Source organism: Hemitrygon akajei, chromosome 16 (assembly GCF_048418815.1).
Source record: "Hemitrygon akajei chromosome 16, sHemAka1.3, whole genome shotgun sequence".
Lineage (NCBI taxonomy): Eukaryota > Metazoa > Chordata > Chondrichthyes > Myliobatiformes > Dasyatidae > Hemitrygon > Hemitrygon akajei.
Genome location: NC_133139.1, coordinates 24,183,948 through 24,201,240, shown reverse-complemented (window position 1 = coordinate 24,201,240; position 17,293 = coordinate 24,183,948). Strand labels below are relative to the sequence as shown.

At 36.9% G+C, this 17,293-nt stretch overlaps 1 protein-coding gene across 2 annotated transcripts in view; it reads right to left on the bottom strand.

Annotated features, from left to right (window-relative positions):
- LOC140739834 (insulin receptor-like) overlaps nucleotides 1-13,306 on the bottom strand; it is a 217,277-nt gene extending 203,971 nt beyond the window's left edge. For both annotated transcript variants that reach the window (XM_073068421.1, XM_073068422.1), the window contains exon 1: nucleotides 12,025-13,306. In XM_073068421.1, the coding sequence (XP_072924522.1) occupies nucleotides 12,025-12,100 (76 nt within the window). In that variant the 5' untranslated portion in view covers nucleotides 12,101-13,306. The remainder of the gene's footprint in view (nucleotides 1-12,024) is intronic.
- Between the last annotated feature and the right edge of the window lie 3,987 nt (nucleotides 13,307-17,293).

Here is a 17,293-nt window from a genome sequence, read left to right as displayed (position 1 = left end):
CATGCAAAGATCAACCTGCAGCACCTCCTCTGGAGCAAATCCTGCTCAGGTGTGCTCCAAATCATGATGGATTCACTTTGAGAGTGTAGATATATTCACTTCCATGAATTATAGCTAAGGCAGATTGTCATTTATAAACAGCTTAGAAGATCTAACATCAAAGCAATTTTAACCCATTTTTTACACAGTCCCAACCATATCCACCATGAAGTCTTATCCCATTCTAAGGAAAAAGAAGCCCTTTGTTCTCTTTCTGCAAACCTAGCTACAATAAATGCTTCCAAAACTAGGCAGCAGTGCCTTCCCAAGACAGAGAACTGTTTGAATTATACGTTGAGGTATGTTGTGGACTATTTCAACATACTGTCAAAATTTGTAAAGCATAATCGCAAAAAAAGCAATACAACTGCATCCCAAAACTAGAGGTCCAAACTTATTATAAACCTCAGAAGTAGTTTTCCAACAAGACTCCACATTTCAGGATGAAACGGACTGTATCTGTCCTAAGAACTCTACATTGCTATAAAGAACACCACTGACTCAAGTGTTTAATTTCTGGAAAACTGAGCATCAGACAGGTAATTGCACTGTTTCTTCAAATTAGCTCCCTTATCGATATTTTTCTTGCCATAGTGGGTGGAAGCAGTTGAATTTAATCAGTTTTCCTTAGCTTCTTTACAGCTTTTATTGAATTTTGACTCCTCGTTTAAAGAAAACAAAGACTGGGTAGGGAAAATCTCATCTTTTAACATTAAAGTACAAAGAGAAGAGATGCAAAACCAATTTGTCAGGGCTTCAAATCAGCACATAAACAAGCTATTGCAGTCTAGGAGTCCAGTGCAGCATTCCCACTATCAGGAATCCTGCTGACACATGCAGCCTTGGGCTCACACACAAAATCAGGGTCTTCAGAGACGTCCGAAAGGGTCAAACAATTCTCAGCCAGTATGAAATCTAATTTTGGCAGGATATTTGGGATGGAGAAACAATGCAATAATCTTTTAAAATAAAAAAAATACAGGTAATCAAAGTTCAGTCCATGCTTTGAAGGTATAAGCAGCAAAATTAAATCACACACAAAATACTGGAGGAACTCAGCAGGTCAGGTCATATAGGGAGGGAATTAGTTGACATTTCCATCCGAGATATCAGGAGTTCATTTCTCTCCATAGATGCTATCTGACCTGTTAGATCTCTCCAGCATTTTGCGCATATTGCTCCATTTTTCCAGAATTTGCAGAACCTCAAGTATCCAGCAAAATTAAATCAATTTTTAAAACAATTCTTTACTCCCCAAATAGGAAAACATTCAGTTGAACTATTTGAGATCAAGGGTTCAAGTGACTAACTTTCATGGTTGGAAAAGCCAATATGTATTAGATCCCATAAAGTCAGTCCTGCTAAGTGTATCCTAAGTAGGTCAACTTAGCACAGGCTGTGACTTAAAAATGCCAGTCTGACACGTTACGGATAGAAGCTGTCCATATTATTTCTCTTCATTCCAAATTTGCTCAACTAATGACCAAATTTCTCAAAGCAACACAGTGCACAACAATCTAATTTTATGCTATTTTGCTGATATTGCCTTTGATCTTAAATCTCAGTCTACTGAATACAAGTATTTGACAGCATCTCATCCTTAACCCAGATGAAGTTTGAAATCTGGAGCACTAGATAACATGTTCCACTTTACCCCATCCTACTCTTATTTTTTTTCCTGCAGTAGCTTCAGGAGTCAAAAGTGCTACTGCGTCCCCAAAGTGATCCTCCTTGCAAAGGCAATATCAAATGTTGCATTCAAAACACAGGGTGCATGGTGCAGTAACTGGTTTACACTGAATTAACTGATCTCATTTATGGAAGCAACTATATTCATTGCCCCTAGGTTACAGAGTAGGTTATAAAAACCAGCTGCAGTTTAGATTATCCAGCTGCTGACTACTATTAAGGATGAACATCTGGACACCAGAGTCCAGTCTTCACCATCCTAATGATCCCCAGCTAATGTGATCAACAATCTGCATCGATGTATATAGCCTTTTGTTATGAAATTGTCCAATGTGCTTTTTCTTTACAAGTTTATTATCACTGACATCTGTTGTGAAATAGGTTGTTTTGTGGCAGCAGTATATTGCAAGACAAAAAAAAGTCCCATAAATTATTAGATAAATAAATAAAGAGTGAAAGAGGAATAGCAAAGTAGCGTTCATGGACTGCTCAGAAATTTGATGGCAGAGGGAAAGAAGCTGATCCTAAATCACTGAGTGTGAATCTTTAAAAAGGCACAAAACAAAAACAAACTGAGCCAAAAGAATCAACAACCACCTTGAAAGAAATGATCCTCTTGTATTCTTTTACAATATCTCACAACCCCTTACAGCCAATGAAGTACTTATAAAATTCAAAGTTATAATGTAGTAAAAAGTTGCTTTCAATTTACACACTGCAAACTCCCACAAAATACAACATGATAAAGAACCTACAATCTAGTTCAGCAACGTTGATTAATGGGGTTTAAATATAGGCCAGGGCACTGGATAACTACAGTGCTCTTCAAAATAGTCTACAAGAATTATTCCAAGTCTGCTTAAATGCAGACTGGATCTCAATTTAACATCTCCAATGAAACAGCTCCAGCTCTCTAGCATTTCCTCAGTTATGCACAGGAGTGTCAGGCTAGGTTTTTGATTAGAACATCCAACCTTCTGACAAAAATGGAAAAATGCCTAAAGGCCATAGGAGAATCCAGTTATGAAGGAACTGTAGGTTTTAAAGATGTATACTTAAAACAACGGACAGAAAGGCAGCTCAGGTCCCTGCCAGAATAACAGAATGCAATCACAAAACTATAATGCTACCACTAAATTGCACCAATGAACATTGACTACCCATAAGGAAAAACAAGTTTACACTTTTTTTAAAAAAGTTAGGGAAACTCTTGATGTTATACACAATATAACAATGGAATATATCCAGTGCAAAACAGATCCAAGGCAGAAAGGTAACCTATTCCACTGGTAGCTTAATGATTTCTTCTTTGCCGAATGTTCAGGGAATTAGTAAATAAGAACAACAACTGGTTAAAAGCACTGGCTGGATGAAAGGAATATTTCATTTTGATTGAATTGGGCATTTCTACCCACTTATGCCATAACATGCAAAAAATTCCACAGAAAATGGGGAAATGAATGTTAAGCCAAGACATCAAGCACATACTATCATAATAACAGCACATTTCATCAACTCTTTTAATACAAAAACAGCAACAACAGGGAAGGATTATACACAAGAACAGAAATATAAGAATGGTAGGAACAATGTCATATAACCTTTTAAACAGTTACAACAGAGCTCTTTACATACCAATAAACAACGGATTCATGAACAATTGTAGATGCATATACGTCAATTAATGCAGCACAACTGAAAATGTTGCCAATTTAATTTCTCCCCCCCATAACTTACTATCCATGTGTTTCAGCATTATCTAGATTTCATGTCTTGTAAATCAGTTAAAGTAATAAAATTCTTTGCTAAAACACAGGGAAAAATTACAAAGGTTGTTCTTCAGGTCTTGCAGCATTTAAATTGACTGTTTTTTTCCCCCCAAATCCTTCCCAAAAGTCAAAGGTAGTACAGATTGATTTAAAGAAAATCACATAACACCATCCGAAATGGGCTGGATTACTACAGGCATGGGATGAGCCCTAATGCACATAACCACAACCAGCTGAGTCCCAAAATGCCATTAAAAAATTTAACAAAACATTAACTGAATACATATCTACATATCTACACTGTCTTTCACACCCCCATTTCACATAGTCTGTTATTTTTAATTATTTTCCTTTTAATTCTTTACATCACGGGTTCCCAACCTAGGGTCCACAGACCCTTTGCTTAATCGCATTGGTCCATGGCATAAAATAAGGTTGGGAACCCCTGCTTTAAATCTATTCATGAACAGGAACTAGAACAGTACAGTAAAAGACAATCAAAACACAAAACAGCTGGCTTGGTATTCTTGCCTCAAAGTAATGGATTGAAGTTACACTTCAGGTTGAATAACATATAAAACAAGACTGCTGCACCGTCAGAGGTGTCTTCTTTCAAATGAGGTGTTGAGGGTAAAGTCTCGAATGCTCCCATGATTGGGCATAAAAGATTCAATAGGACTTTAGAATGATTAATAATCTCTGCCATTCTAGACAGTATTTATCTTTCAACCAGCATTAATAAAAAGAAATCATCTGGTTGTTATCACAATGTGAAAGCTTGCTACATGCTATTTGGTTGCTTTGTTTCCACATTACAGTTGTGACGGCATTTCAGAAATAAGACCATAAAACAGGAGAAGAGTTAAGCTATTTGACCCATTGAGCATGCTCTCCCATTCCATCCTGGCTGATTTATTATCCCTCTCAACTTCATTCTCTTGCCATCTCCTCAGTCTTTTAAGCCCTTACTAATCAAGAATCTATTTACCTCTGCTTCAAGTATACCTAAATATTTGATCTCCTTTACTGGCTAATGGTTAAATATCATTGTACCTATTGAATTATTTTAGCATTTTGATTGAATTGGAAATCCCTGCCCTTTAACATCAGATCTGGGTGTTTCTTGAAGTTAGAATGAAGCAAAACAGAACATGTTTTGTTATTTCTTCACAGACAAAGGTTTGTCACCAAAAACAGCAGCTCATTTAAAGATATGTTTTCACTAGATGCTAGATCTCTCAGAATAGTTTACACAAACTCCCCCAGAGGACATAACAATTTTATCATATGTATAAGCAATTCACTAGCAGTAGGTCACTCTCAAAAAACTGATAAACTTCTAAGTATTTGTATTATGTTATATCTGAGAAGTACTCAAAAGAATGAACAACATATTGCTGGATTTACTCCAGTATTTCAATAAGGTTTGCTGATATAATACAATCATTTTGCACACTGCAAGATTCACAAACAACAAAAGGAATGATCCGTTAATCTATATTTTGTTTTCCAGAATCTCTACATTCCTTCAACTCTGATCTTTACTCATTTCCAACATTCTTCATTCTATCGATGATGATCATGTTATCAAATATCATTAAGTTGTAAAATTTCCTCCCTGCATCCGTTATGTAGCTTTACTTGATTGGCTATAGTCATGAAGAACTTCATGATATTCTATGATGTTAACAGCACTTTATAAATACAACTCTGAAATTGTCATCTCTTGAGAGATGACTGAGAGATGCTTAATCTGGACCAAAAAAAATCTTCAGGATCATTAAAATCAACCTAACTCACTGAAGCATCATGTCTGAAGGATAGCTCTTACAGTGAAGCACAAAGGTGTATTCTGTGTTCAAAACTGAGGCTTGTCTACAATCACCAAGTTTTATTTACCAACTATCTTCACTATGAAGAACTTTTCACAAGCATTCTCTATCCAAGCAACAGTAATTACACAGAAGAACAATGAAGATGGATCATCCAATTTTAAAAGGAAGTAGTAAAAAGCAGTAACTCTATATGTGGAAAGACATGATTTGAAAGAGAGCTAAAAAGTATGATCAAAAGTAGTAAGTTTTGGAGTGTTTTAATGGGAGAGTCAGAAAAGGAATTCTACACCCTGGAGAACACTGATGAAAGGGAGATAAGGGTGGGATTGTAGGGCTGGAGGAGGTAGTAGAGAACAAATCATTATAAAATGAGATTTAAAACAAAGTTTTAAAGTTTTTTTTTGAGTTGGAAGTTGACTTACTCACATTTACAACAAGTAAATGTGAGTGAATCAAACAGTACTCACAGAGGTAGCAGAATTCAAGATGAAATAAGGTAACTTTAAAGGATACAGGATGGCATAGATTAGTCAAACAAGAATGAAATGGATGCAGAACAAGTGGGTTAATGGAAGTACAATGTTAAATTGATACGTACAAACAAGCTGGATGAACTCAGCAGGTCGGGCAGCATCCGTTGAAAGGAGCAGTCAACATGTTAACATGTTAAATTGATAGAAGCTGATTATTTTTTCTGTGGAGAAACCTATGGAACTGGATGAATATCCCTGGTAGACTAGGAATGCCAAACATATAATACTTAAGTTGATGTCCCATAATTGGACATGAAATTAATGATAGAAGTACAATTTTTTTGGGGGGGGGTCAGGAGTCAAGACCATAGCTTTGGCCTCCCCAGTGCTTAAATGGAGAAACAGCAAATGTTGTAGAGGCAGCTGAAAGAATGCAAGGGTCAAAGGTACTGGGAAGGTAGTTCATGTCTTCCAGGACAAACATATGGGAAACTGGTCCTATAAAATAAACAAGAGGAATAAATGAAATGACAAAGGTATGATTCATTGCCATTCACTGCATGTCAATATATGGCTAATATGTAAATTATTATAAGGATGATTCAAAACAGCGGAGTCTGCTAACTCCAGAGGAAAATAAAGTAAGTATAAATCAGGAAACTGAAATTAGCCAATCAGAAATTTAAGGGCATATTCAGATCAAAGAGGTAAAATTAGCAAATTGCTGGAGGTGTTTAAAAATCACAGAGGGTTTAAATAAAGTAATAGACAATAGGATGATAACCTAAGGGTATAGTTTTTAAAGTGGCTGGCAAGTAAGTGATGCAGAAGAAAGTAGAACACTGTTTATTCAAAGAGAGGTTAGGATCTGTTATGCACTGCTAAATTCAGCTGTAGCTTTTAAAAGGGAGTTAGATAAATACTTGAAAAGACACAGTTATAGATATATAGGGAAAGAGCTGGGAGTAGGACAAATTGGATTGATCTTTCAGATCCAATACAGACTTGATGGTCAAATGGTTCCTAGTTTTCTGTAGTATTCTGTGATTAAAATGTCAGATGTCTGAGGTTCAGGGGAATATTAAACTAGATGGGGGGGGCAATGAATTTTAGATACAGTAGAAACAATATGAAACCATGAATTTGAATAGCAGAAATAAGCAGTAACAATGAAAAGACACTGCTTATTTCTGCTATTCAAATTCATGGTTTTATATTCCTGGAGAAAATAAATCAGAAAATTTCCACTGAGGAATACGGAAGTAACCTACAATAATCAGTTAACAATTTACAGAAGGAATTTTAAGACATATTGCAATTGCAAAACAGGAAATCATTGCAATAGCACAATGAGATCTTGTGTGGTTAAATATCAGCATCAAGGCTCTGATCTTTGAACAACACAGACTGTTTTAAAACAATCGCATTCCTAAATGTCCTTGTCTTAAGCCCAGGAAGTATAAATTTTATTCAAGGCAGCAAGAAACATCAGATGATAAATTTGTTCATGTCCCAGCGCATTTCTGCTGGTTGTGACCAGCCATGCTAACACTTAAAACATTTTCCTCATACTTCATTCCAATGAGTAAGAAAACACTATAACTATTAATATATAAAAAAAACTTGAAATTTATATGAATGACTGAAAATCAGTAGCTTGTAAACATTAAATAAGAAACTCAACTTTTAAAACTGCGAAGTGCATTTCAGAATTTAAAGAATACAGGTATTTTTCTACTCCACCTATCTATGTATAGATAGATAAATGAGCCTTCGCTATACTAAAGAATTCAGCAGCATACCAATGTGCACTACGCATTCTGACCTGCTTTGCATTCCTCCATTGACAGCTCTGATACCCACTTTGGGTGAACACGTATTACTCTCCCAAAACCTTCCAAGCCCTGCTATGCTCCCTATTTCCTTCGAACACATCTTTGACAGTTGTAACAACTCGCATATGCAATTGCTCAGAATTCAAATATAAAGCGCCATTTGAGATCAGGCTACTGTTAAAAACGCCTTGCACAATGCAAGTTATTGATATTACTAACTTCATGAAAAAAATCATAATCTTACACCGCTGAGAAGAGTACTACACATAATATCACCATCTCCAGATCATACATCATCCTAACTTAGACACAAATTTCCATTCCTTCATGATCACCGGATCAGATTCCAGTGACTTTTAAGTGCATTACTACAGAAGCCCATCCCAAAACCAGTACAGTAGAAAACAGTTTCTCAGAACCATTTCTGTCTACGCCCAAGAACAAATAAAATATTTTTATTCATAAACCACAGACACCTGATGAATATGTCTTTTCTTTTGATTTCCAAGAAGCTGCAGACAGGGGAGACACAACCTTTCATTTACTTAACATGTATCCCACGATACTCCAAAGAGCCAATGAGTCAGATTCAGCAACGTACATGGCAACAACTGATGCAAGAAAATTAAATGGGATATGCTTGAGTAGGAATTCATCAATGATAAATGTCGACACAAAAAACTTGATCAAAAATTGTGGAAGAACAAAGACTGTGGCAAGAACATGTTTTCCATACCAGAATACTTTAGAAAGAACATCTGGCATTATATTCCACAAGTCTTTGCCCCAGGAGCTCCAAAAACAGTGAAAGGTAGGTAAGTTGTGGGAATTGACAGTCCCCGAACTCTATCAGTGAACTCCAAATACTTCTGCCCTCTGTTGGAAAGAGAAAACATTTGCAGGACCAAGCTTACCTATAACACCCTCACAAGAACCAAGCAAACAAAACAATATGAGATGAAACAATAGCTAAAAATAAAGTACAAAAAAAATGACACAATAAGATTCCACAACCTCCAAACATAAGGAACCAATTCATTTTACCATGGCATTACTTAAAGGCACCAGTATTTCCTTCCAAAGTGCAACTGGATCTTTTGCCATCTACTTTATTACAAACTGAGCCTCCATTTAATGAGACTGAAGCACAAATTACTGTATGTCAACATTTACTAAAAGATTCTGAAGGGAAAGAAGGAAGTTTGAAAAGATGAAGGATAAAGTGCTCATAAAGGAATAGGGCACCTTCTTAATTGAAGGATAAATATCAACACAAACATGTAGTTTTCTTGATTATCTTCCAGTATAATGTCCAAATGGGCTTACTTCTGACAATACAACTCTCCATCAGCCCAAATAAATTACATTGTTAGATCTCGTAGTCAGGAATGAAACCACACACTTGTGACTCAGCTACAGAAAGGAGACACTGTAAACTGCCTTGAAGTGCGCAGGATGGAAATTAAAATCCTTTACAATTGCTTACAAGAGAGCTTTCTAAATTAAATCTTGTGTAGTGATGAGAATGCTACAGTGAATGAATGAAAAACAGAATACCGAGGGGTGGGTTCAGGTCCTGCTCCAGAGAATTAAGCACGTCCACATTTGACACCAATGAAGTGGATACTGTCAAATGATGAAATGTTAAACCATAGCTCAACTGGCCCACAAAGTTAGTTCCAGAGGAAGAGGTCAAAAGTCCACTCAATATTCCTCCATTAATTCACATCAAAGAGAAGCAGAATCATTGTTTACCTATTGCTGTTTACCCACAAATAAAAATATCACGTAACTTGTTCCGTTAGCCATTTTACACAAGAATTGTGCTACAACAATCATCAAGATCTGCTTTCTATACAATATCTCCCTGGAGCTCAGCAGAACGATGTAACATCCAGCAAACAACAAGCTTTCCTTAAACCTTCATTTACCTCACTCCCGTAAGGCATAGGAGCAGAATTCCCAATTTCCCTTTCTAAAACCTCTAAAGCAGGGTTTCCCAACCTTTTTTTATGCCATGGACCTCTACAACTAACCAAGGGATCTGTGGACCCCAGGTTGGGAACTCCTGCTCTAAAGGTTGATGATCAGTTTTGTACCACTTGAGCCTTCAGATTTTCTGTCCAATTTCAAACATTTGTCAGCAGGCAAAATTAACAATAGTTAAGAAATCTGGGTAGAAAAACTGAATCTGATTACTTTCTCAAAGTCTACATTTGTCATTTCCAAAGTGGCTTTGTCACTAGCTAGTGGTAGAAAAACAAATAACATGCTGAATGGTCCTGATGAAGGATCTCGGTCTGAAATGCCGATTGTTTATTCATTTCCATAGATGCTGCCAGATCTGGTGAGTTCTTCCAGTATTTTGTGTGTGTTTTTAGCATCTACAGAATCTTTTGTGTTTAATATGGAATCATTTTTTCCTCTTTAGCATAGTCTTTACTGCCACCATCTCAAGTTAACAAAGCACACTTTAGAAATTAAAATTTGCAATTATTTAAATTCCACACATCTTTCTTTCCAAAATAGACTGAGGGGAAGGGGTGGCTGAAAGAAGTGAAGAAACAATTTCTATGTCATCTGCATTTTGTATTACATTTCCAGAGATTCGTACTCTAGTTTCCCCAACAGGTTAAACCTTGGTAAATAAATCATCAGCAACTTCCTCCATTCCCAATCCCAATGAAGACAACTGTAACAATCCAATCACAGATGAATTGCTTCAAGGCTAAAACACCTTGACTGAAGACTCTAGCAAAGCGCTTTTTTCATCTGAAGATTTTGACAGTCAAGCAAGGCATTTTTTTCTACAAAAGTAAGAACCTTTACAAGGGCCATCAAGAATATGGGAGTTGCTGAGATCTGAACACATCACTTGCAAAGTCTTCAAGAATATGGGAGTTGCTGAGATCTGAACACATCACTTGCAAAGTCTTCAACGTGGTATAGCTTTGAGAAGATTTGTTATCAAATACATATTGATTTCCAGCATCTGCAGAATCTCTTATGTTTATAATATCTTTCTGGCCCTTTCTCATGAATAAGACTTCCATCCCTAATGAGCTTTTATTCAATAACAAACAAACTCTAGCTAGACAGGTGACAATGTATTCACGCAAAGCATGGTAAGTACTGGCATCATAACCCAGCAGCTGATGTTCACCCACAATAACAAGGCTCACACACAAAAATGTAAACCTTAGGTAGATACTACCAACTTTCCCAATGGGGAAAATTAAAGCCCACAGAGTAATGGGTAGGTCTGACAAGCAAAAAGTGAAGTTTTGAGACAAATGCTGCCAGGATTATGGAGAAATCAGATAACACTGTATTGTACATTATTAATTTTTTTTAATTCTTTAATGAGAGCTCACAGAAGACAATTGCAACTTCTGTGGAAAAAGTATCACTTCACAGTAATGTGAAAAAGCACAAATTCCCTTTTTCGAAGTACAGGATCTCAGGATACCTCTTTGGATTTTGGGGTTTTGAGTGTCTCCTATCGATCTTTGCCCACTTGCATCTTGGTCCAATGCTTTGACCAGACTGCTCTGGCAATCTGGTCTAAAACTCTATGATCTTGATTTTATTTTTCTAGACATGCACTGCTAATTGGGCAAGGGGAGGTGAATTTGATCAATCAAAACTGTGGAAGGCAAGTCATATTCTTATACACAACCCATCCAAGAAATCATTATAATCAACTGATTAGGTCTGAGGACCATCATATTTAAAAAAACAGAAAATGCAAGACTCGGATGCACCTTAACATGTGTAGACTGATTGACAAGCAATATATTTAGACAATCCCGGGGAAAAGAGAAAACAAGGAACGTTTCAGATAGCCAATTAGAATTAATTTCCTTTGCAACTAATCCCAAACAATTAAAATTTAATTTGTCATATCTTCCTAATCAGCATGCATCTGTCCTACTCTCACCAATCTGAATTGTCATTGGTGAGATTTTAAAACAAAATTTAAATTAAGAGGATGCGTAAAACCAAGGAAATCCAATCTGATCTACGTTTCTAAAAAAATCTCAAACCTTCTCAGGCTGCAAAAATAAAGATCCAGTTTGTTATTATGGTTGCGTTTTAAAGACCCTAGGCCCACACAGTGCCAAATCCACGGCTCTCCATTTTAGGTTCGCCGAAGTAGGGGGAGCTGCCGCCTTTACCCTCTACTCGAGTCACAGGCTTTCAGGTGACTTTTAGGCCTCGTTGCTTTTGGGGGAAAAAAACAAGCTAAGAAATGTTTCCACACAAATAAGTAGTAAATAAATTAAATGAGCCATCATCGAAATTCGCGAAAAATCTTCCCGAATATTAAGAAAAGCTTTATATAATTATATTTTCATAATAATGCTTTTAAGTAAATACTTACTTTTTGATTCTGTTGGGCCAGTATTGGCCAGAATGAAGACAGTCACCAAGGCTAATATCGGAGTCTTTATCCCCATTCTGGGTCTGGAATCTTCCTAATTCAAATTAATTCCCACACCCCCCTCCCCCCCACACACACACACATACAACCCTGGAATAGAACAGACTAAAAACTAAAACAAAACAGGGTTGAAGGGTAACTGGCAACAAAAGTTATTTTCTTTTTTTTTGGATATTTTTTGGGGTTACTTAGGGGTGGGAAGAGGAGGAAGAAAATGTCTCGCAAATAAAAAAGTACAACTCTTCCCAACACACAAAAAAATCTTGAATTTTCTTTCGACAAGATTAAATAAAGTGATCTTGACAGTTAGACTGGATCAAATCCTTCACTTTGTCCGTGAGAGGGGAAATGAAATTAATTGTTCCTTTTTGTCCAGTCTTTTTTCGAGAGTTTGTTAGAGATTTTGTAGCTTTCCCCCCTCTTATTTATTTGCAGGATTATATTTTTCCACAACTGAAGAAGCTTTCTGCAACCTCTAGTTTCTTCTTCAAAGACAAAATCTCCTCTTGAAATAACATTGGAGTTGAAAAGGCTGCGGCTTCACTTCCCAATACAAGAAAGCTCTCATTTCCTTTGCTTTTATTTCATCTTTAAACCTCCTTGTTTTTTTGTTGTAATTTCCTTTCAGCCTGATGATATCACTGGAAGAAGGAATTGTTTAAGTTTATTTTTCCTGTCACATTTACCAGGTCCTGAGAAGAGGAAGAAACAAAATCCAGTCTGTTGAGAAAATCAGTCAGCAACAAAATCCTCTCCAAGATGATCCAAACTTGATTTACCTCTGGCTTCCTGCGTTCTTTTTTAATATTGCAGTCTCCCCAGAAAAAAAAATATCAGCACAAGTGCCCAATTAACCAAAGGAAATATTCAATCAAAATATTCAATAAATTATCAAAACACCAAGCGCAAAACTGATCAACAAATGCCTGTAATCCTTGAAGGCTTTTTCTCCCCTTTGGCTTCAACACATTCCAAAGTGATTGTTTTCTTCCCAGTATTTTTTTCGTCAACAACGTTTTTTTTGTTTCTTTTCTTTCTGTCTTTCGTGTGCTTCTTTAAAAATGAATTTCAATTTATGCTTTTAGTAGGTATGCAACACCAAAAAAAACACAGACGGCCAGGAGAAATCGAAAAGCTTCGAACCAACAGACCAAACGCAAACTTCTTCTGGCTCTGCCGAGTAAACAAGAGCCGCCAACCCAGGGAGAGAGAGGGGGTGGATAGGGAAAGGAGACGGGACGACTGCAAAACATGAACCAGGAGTACACAGCTTCGTGGACTGGAGTCTGATATTTTTTTAAAAACGCGGAGAGAGCGTGCAATGAAAAGCAAATTAAATATCTGGACTTGGCTGCAAGCAAACAAGATTCGTAGAACGTGAGTGAACATTGTGAGTGAAAATAAAGGCTGCTCTGCTCTTATTGGATTGGAATTAAGGATCAAGAAAGTTTTTGTTTATTAAAGGTGTAGTAAGCTGTAAATATTTAATGAGGATGTTTACATTTTCTTTATTTAATATTTTAACAGATGTATTGAAAAAATCTTTTTTTCTATTGTCACGCACCCTTCCCTGGCTTTCCACCTTGCAAATGGCAGAGATTATGGAGGACAATATGGCCACTTGTTTATCTGTAGCATTAAGGGCACACAAGCAATCCTAACAAAAGAAAAGACAAATTTAAGTTCTTCAACATATCACTGCCACTCTGTATTCCTCAGAAAAATGGGTTCATTCAAAATTCCACTGCCAAATTACAGATGACTATAACACTTATACTTCTTAACCTTCTCTGGCTTCTGATGCAGACTCGCTTCCTTTTAATACATACATATATTTTTATAATCCTTCCATGATCTCTCCCTTCCCTATCTCTGTAATTTCCCCCATCTGTACAACTATACATAACATCAAGACTTCTCTGATTTTAAGCCTCTGTTCATCCCAAATTACAATGCTCAAGGTGTCAGATTTCTGCAGCCTTGCCCTCAGTTGCCCAGAATTCTCTCCTTAAAACTCTTCATTTCTCTCTTCTCTTTGAAAACCTTTGTCCCTAACCCAGTTTTTGGACACTTGTTATTACAACTCTTGATGCAGCTTGGAATTAAGATTTTTTATTAATATCTCTATGAAGCATATTTTATTAGGATAATATTTTATTATTTTATATTTTATTTATATTTATTTTATATTTTATTAATATAAGGATATTTTATTACTTCAAAATCAATTTTTAATTGGAAATTTCTGTTTATATGCTAGGGGATAAACATACTAATCACAAAGAAAAAAGGGTTTTCATTTGTAGTAATAAAGAGCCTATCGTGACAGGACACTCCAAAGAGCTTTGCAGCCAATTAAGCAATGTTGGAATATTGGGGAGGTGGCAGCCAATTAAAGCTCATCAATTCATACATTTTGCATTCTTTGTCAGGGCATTAATGTTACATTCATTCCATCTTTATTTTTTGTTACCGTGAAGCTGTACATGTTTGAATTTTGTGGTAGCCATCGTCTGCATCAAACTTTCAGGTATAACATATTTTTCATCTGGATTGAAGCACAGTTGCCCCTTTCCTGACCATACTTCAGAACATCATCTATTGGACCACCATGGTGCTTCTGTCATTCTTTACAACAGCCATCCTTTAGACAAATAGTGCCTCATCTTCTACTCTGTTAAAACTTGTGCGTTTTCCAAAATCTAGTACATGTGAATGTCACAGTTCACATCATTCATTTCAACATCAGTCCTGTGCTCATTGATATACATTGGTTCTCAGTGCAATATCTCCTCAAAGTGTTATCCTTGATTTCAAATCCCTCTCTAATCTTCTCTCCTTTGCAACATCCTCAAATTCCAGAACACTGGCAGATCCGAGGAAGCAAGGACTGTCATTATCATTCTCCCTCAGGCTCTAAGATTAAGGTTAGTGGGCCCCTTACAATTGCCTGCTGCTGAATAATTTATAAAGACTGACATTGTTGCACAGTGGGCCCACGGAGTAACATTTGTGCCCCCAGGTAGTAGAAACCAGCTCCTGAATCTGCCACCACCTAAAGCATCAAAATCACTATTCCTCCAATAGTATTCATGATGTAGTTAAAACTAGTCCTCTTACCTAGACCCAATTTTGATTGTCCCCTGTGCATGAACGATGTCTTCATCTATCTGAGCTTTAGAATTCCAACCCTAAACCTCTTCACCTTTCTTGCTGTAAAATCTTTTCTCAAGATAATTCTTAAATCAATTTATTTGACCCAGCTTTTTATCATTTGTTCAAAATTTTCCTTTTTTGGTTTGTTACTAAATTTTGTCTGATGACACTCCTGTGTACACTTGGACTTGATATAATGTTAAGGTTGCTGTATACACTCAGTTGCCATCTGATTAGATATAGGAGTGGAACATCGGGTCATTTTTTGCTGAGGTAGCCCAACCACTTCAAGGTTCAACGTGCTGTGCATTCAGAAACGCTCTTCCGCATGCCACTGTTGCAATACATGGTTATTTGAGTTACTGGCACCTTCCTGTCAGCTTGAACCAGTTTGGCCATTCTCCACTGGCCCCGCTCATTAACAAGGTATTTTCGCCCACAGACCTGCCACTTACTAGATGTTTGTTTTTGCCTTTCGCAGCATTCTCTGTAAACTCTAGAGTCAGTTGTGGGTGAAAATCCCAGGAAATCAGCAATTTCTGAGATACTTAAACCACCCCATCTGGCACCATGGTCAAAGTCACAGATCACGTTTCTTCCCATTCTGATGAACAACAACTGAACCTCTTGACCATGTCTGCATGCTTTTATACATCGAGTTACCGCCACATGATTGGGTGATTAGATACTTGCATTAACGTGCAGGTGTACTGGCATAGCTCATAAGGTGGCCTCTGAGTGTAAATCCAATTTCGTTTTTGTAATTGAATTTAAATGAAATAACAAGTTGAGGAAAAGATAGTGGAATTGAGAAAATATTGGCATGTATTATTAGACACACATTCAGTGACACAGGAACAGCTTCCTCCCCTCTGCCATTCGATTCCTAAATGGACATTACCGGTAAACCCTTGGACACTACCTCACTTTTTAAATATATATTATTTCTGTTTTTTGCACGATTTTAATCTATTCAATATACTGTAATTGATTTATTATTATTATTTTATTTTGTTTTTTTCTTCTACATTATGTCTTGCATTGAATTGCTGCTGCTAAGTTAACAAATATCACGACACATGCCGGTGATAATAAACCCGATTCTGATTCTGATTCTGAAGTTCTGTGAGACCAAGAAGAATAGGGATGTGTAGTCATAAAGACATTGAATTAGTACTCCAGAAGGCCTAAATTTAAATGCTACTTATCAACTGGGGAACTTAATGTAAGTTATTTAAATAAATCTGGTATAAAACGGTTAATTACAGTAACAGTGACAATGAAGCTACCAGATTGTTGCTGCACTGTCTGACCTATAAGCAATTCCAGACTCAACATCATAGCTGACATTTTGACTTCCCTCTGTAAAAATTTAGAATGTCATTTAGTTCAAGGGCAACCGACCAGAAATACATACAAATTTCTAATTGTACAACATCAAAAATTCATATTTGCTTGCACTATTTACATGAAATCAACACTCTATAAATTTGCACCCCCCCCCCCCCCCGACAGTCTATGAGTGATTGGTTTGAGAGATTATTACACAGGGCCAAGTTGCTTACTATCCAGAGGCAAAAGGACTCATTGTAGGCTTTTCCCATAGAGCCTTTACGGCAGCTGTACCATGCTTTAGTTCATCCCTCAGCGTGTGGTCCTGCATCCTGCAATTTGCCAGACAGTAGCATTCAACTCTGGATTGTGTCCTGCACTGGAAGACCAATAATTTCAATATAACTCAAAAGTTGATGATCTTCCAGCAGCAACCAATGTTTGTCTCAGTGTGCAGCCCTGGGAACAGCCCATAGAGCACAGAATCCTGTGTTATGCAGCTGCTCAGGATGAACCTCAACAAAGAAAACTGCATCATTTTCCAGATGTTTGTGGCAAAGACACATGCTAAAACAAAATTATGGTCTCATCTATACCACCACCACCACAAGGTCAGTATACAGCGCTATTGTGACTCCATCCTTACATGAAAATCTGATGGGGAGGGTCATTGAGACCACCAGCCAAGCCAAAGCTCCTTGCTTATTTGGAAGTTCTGGTA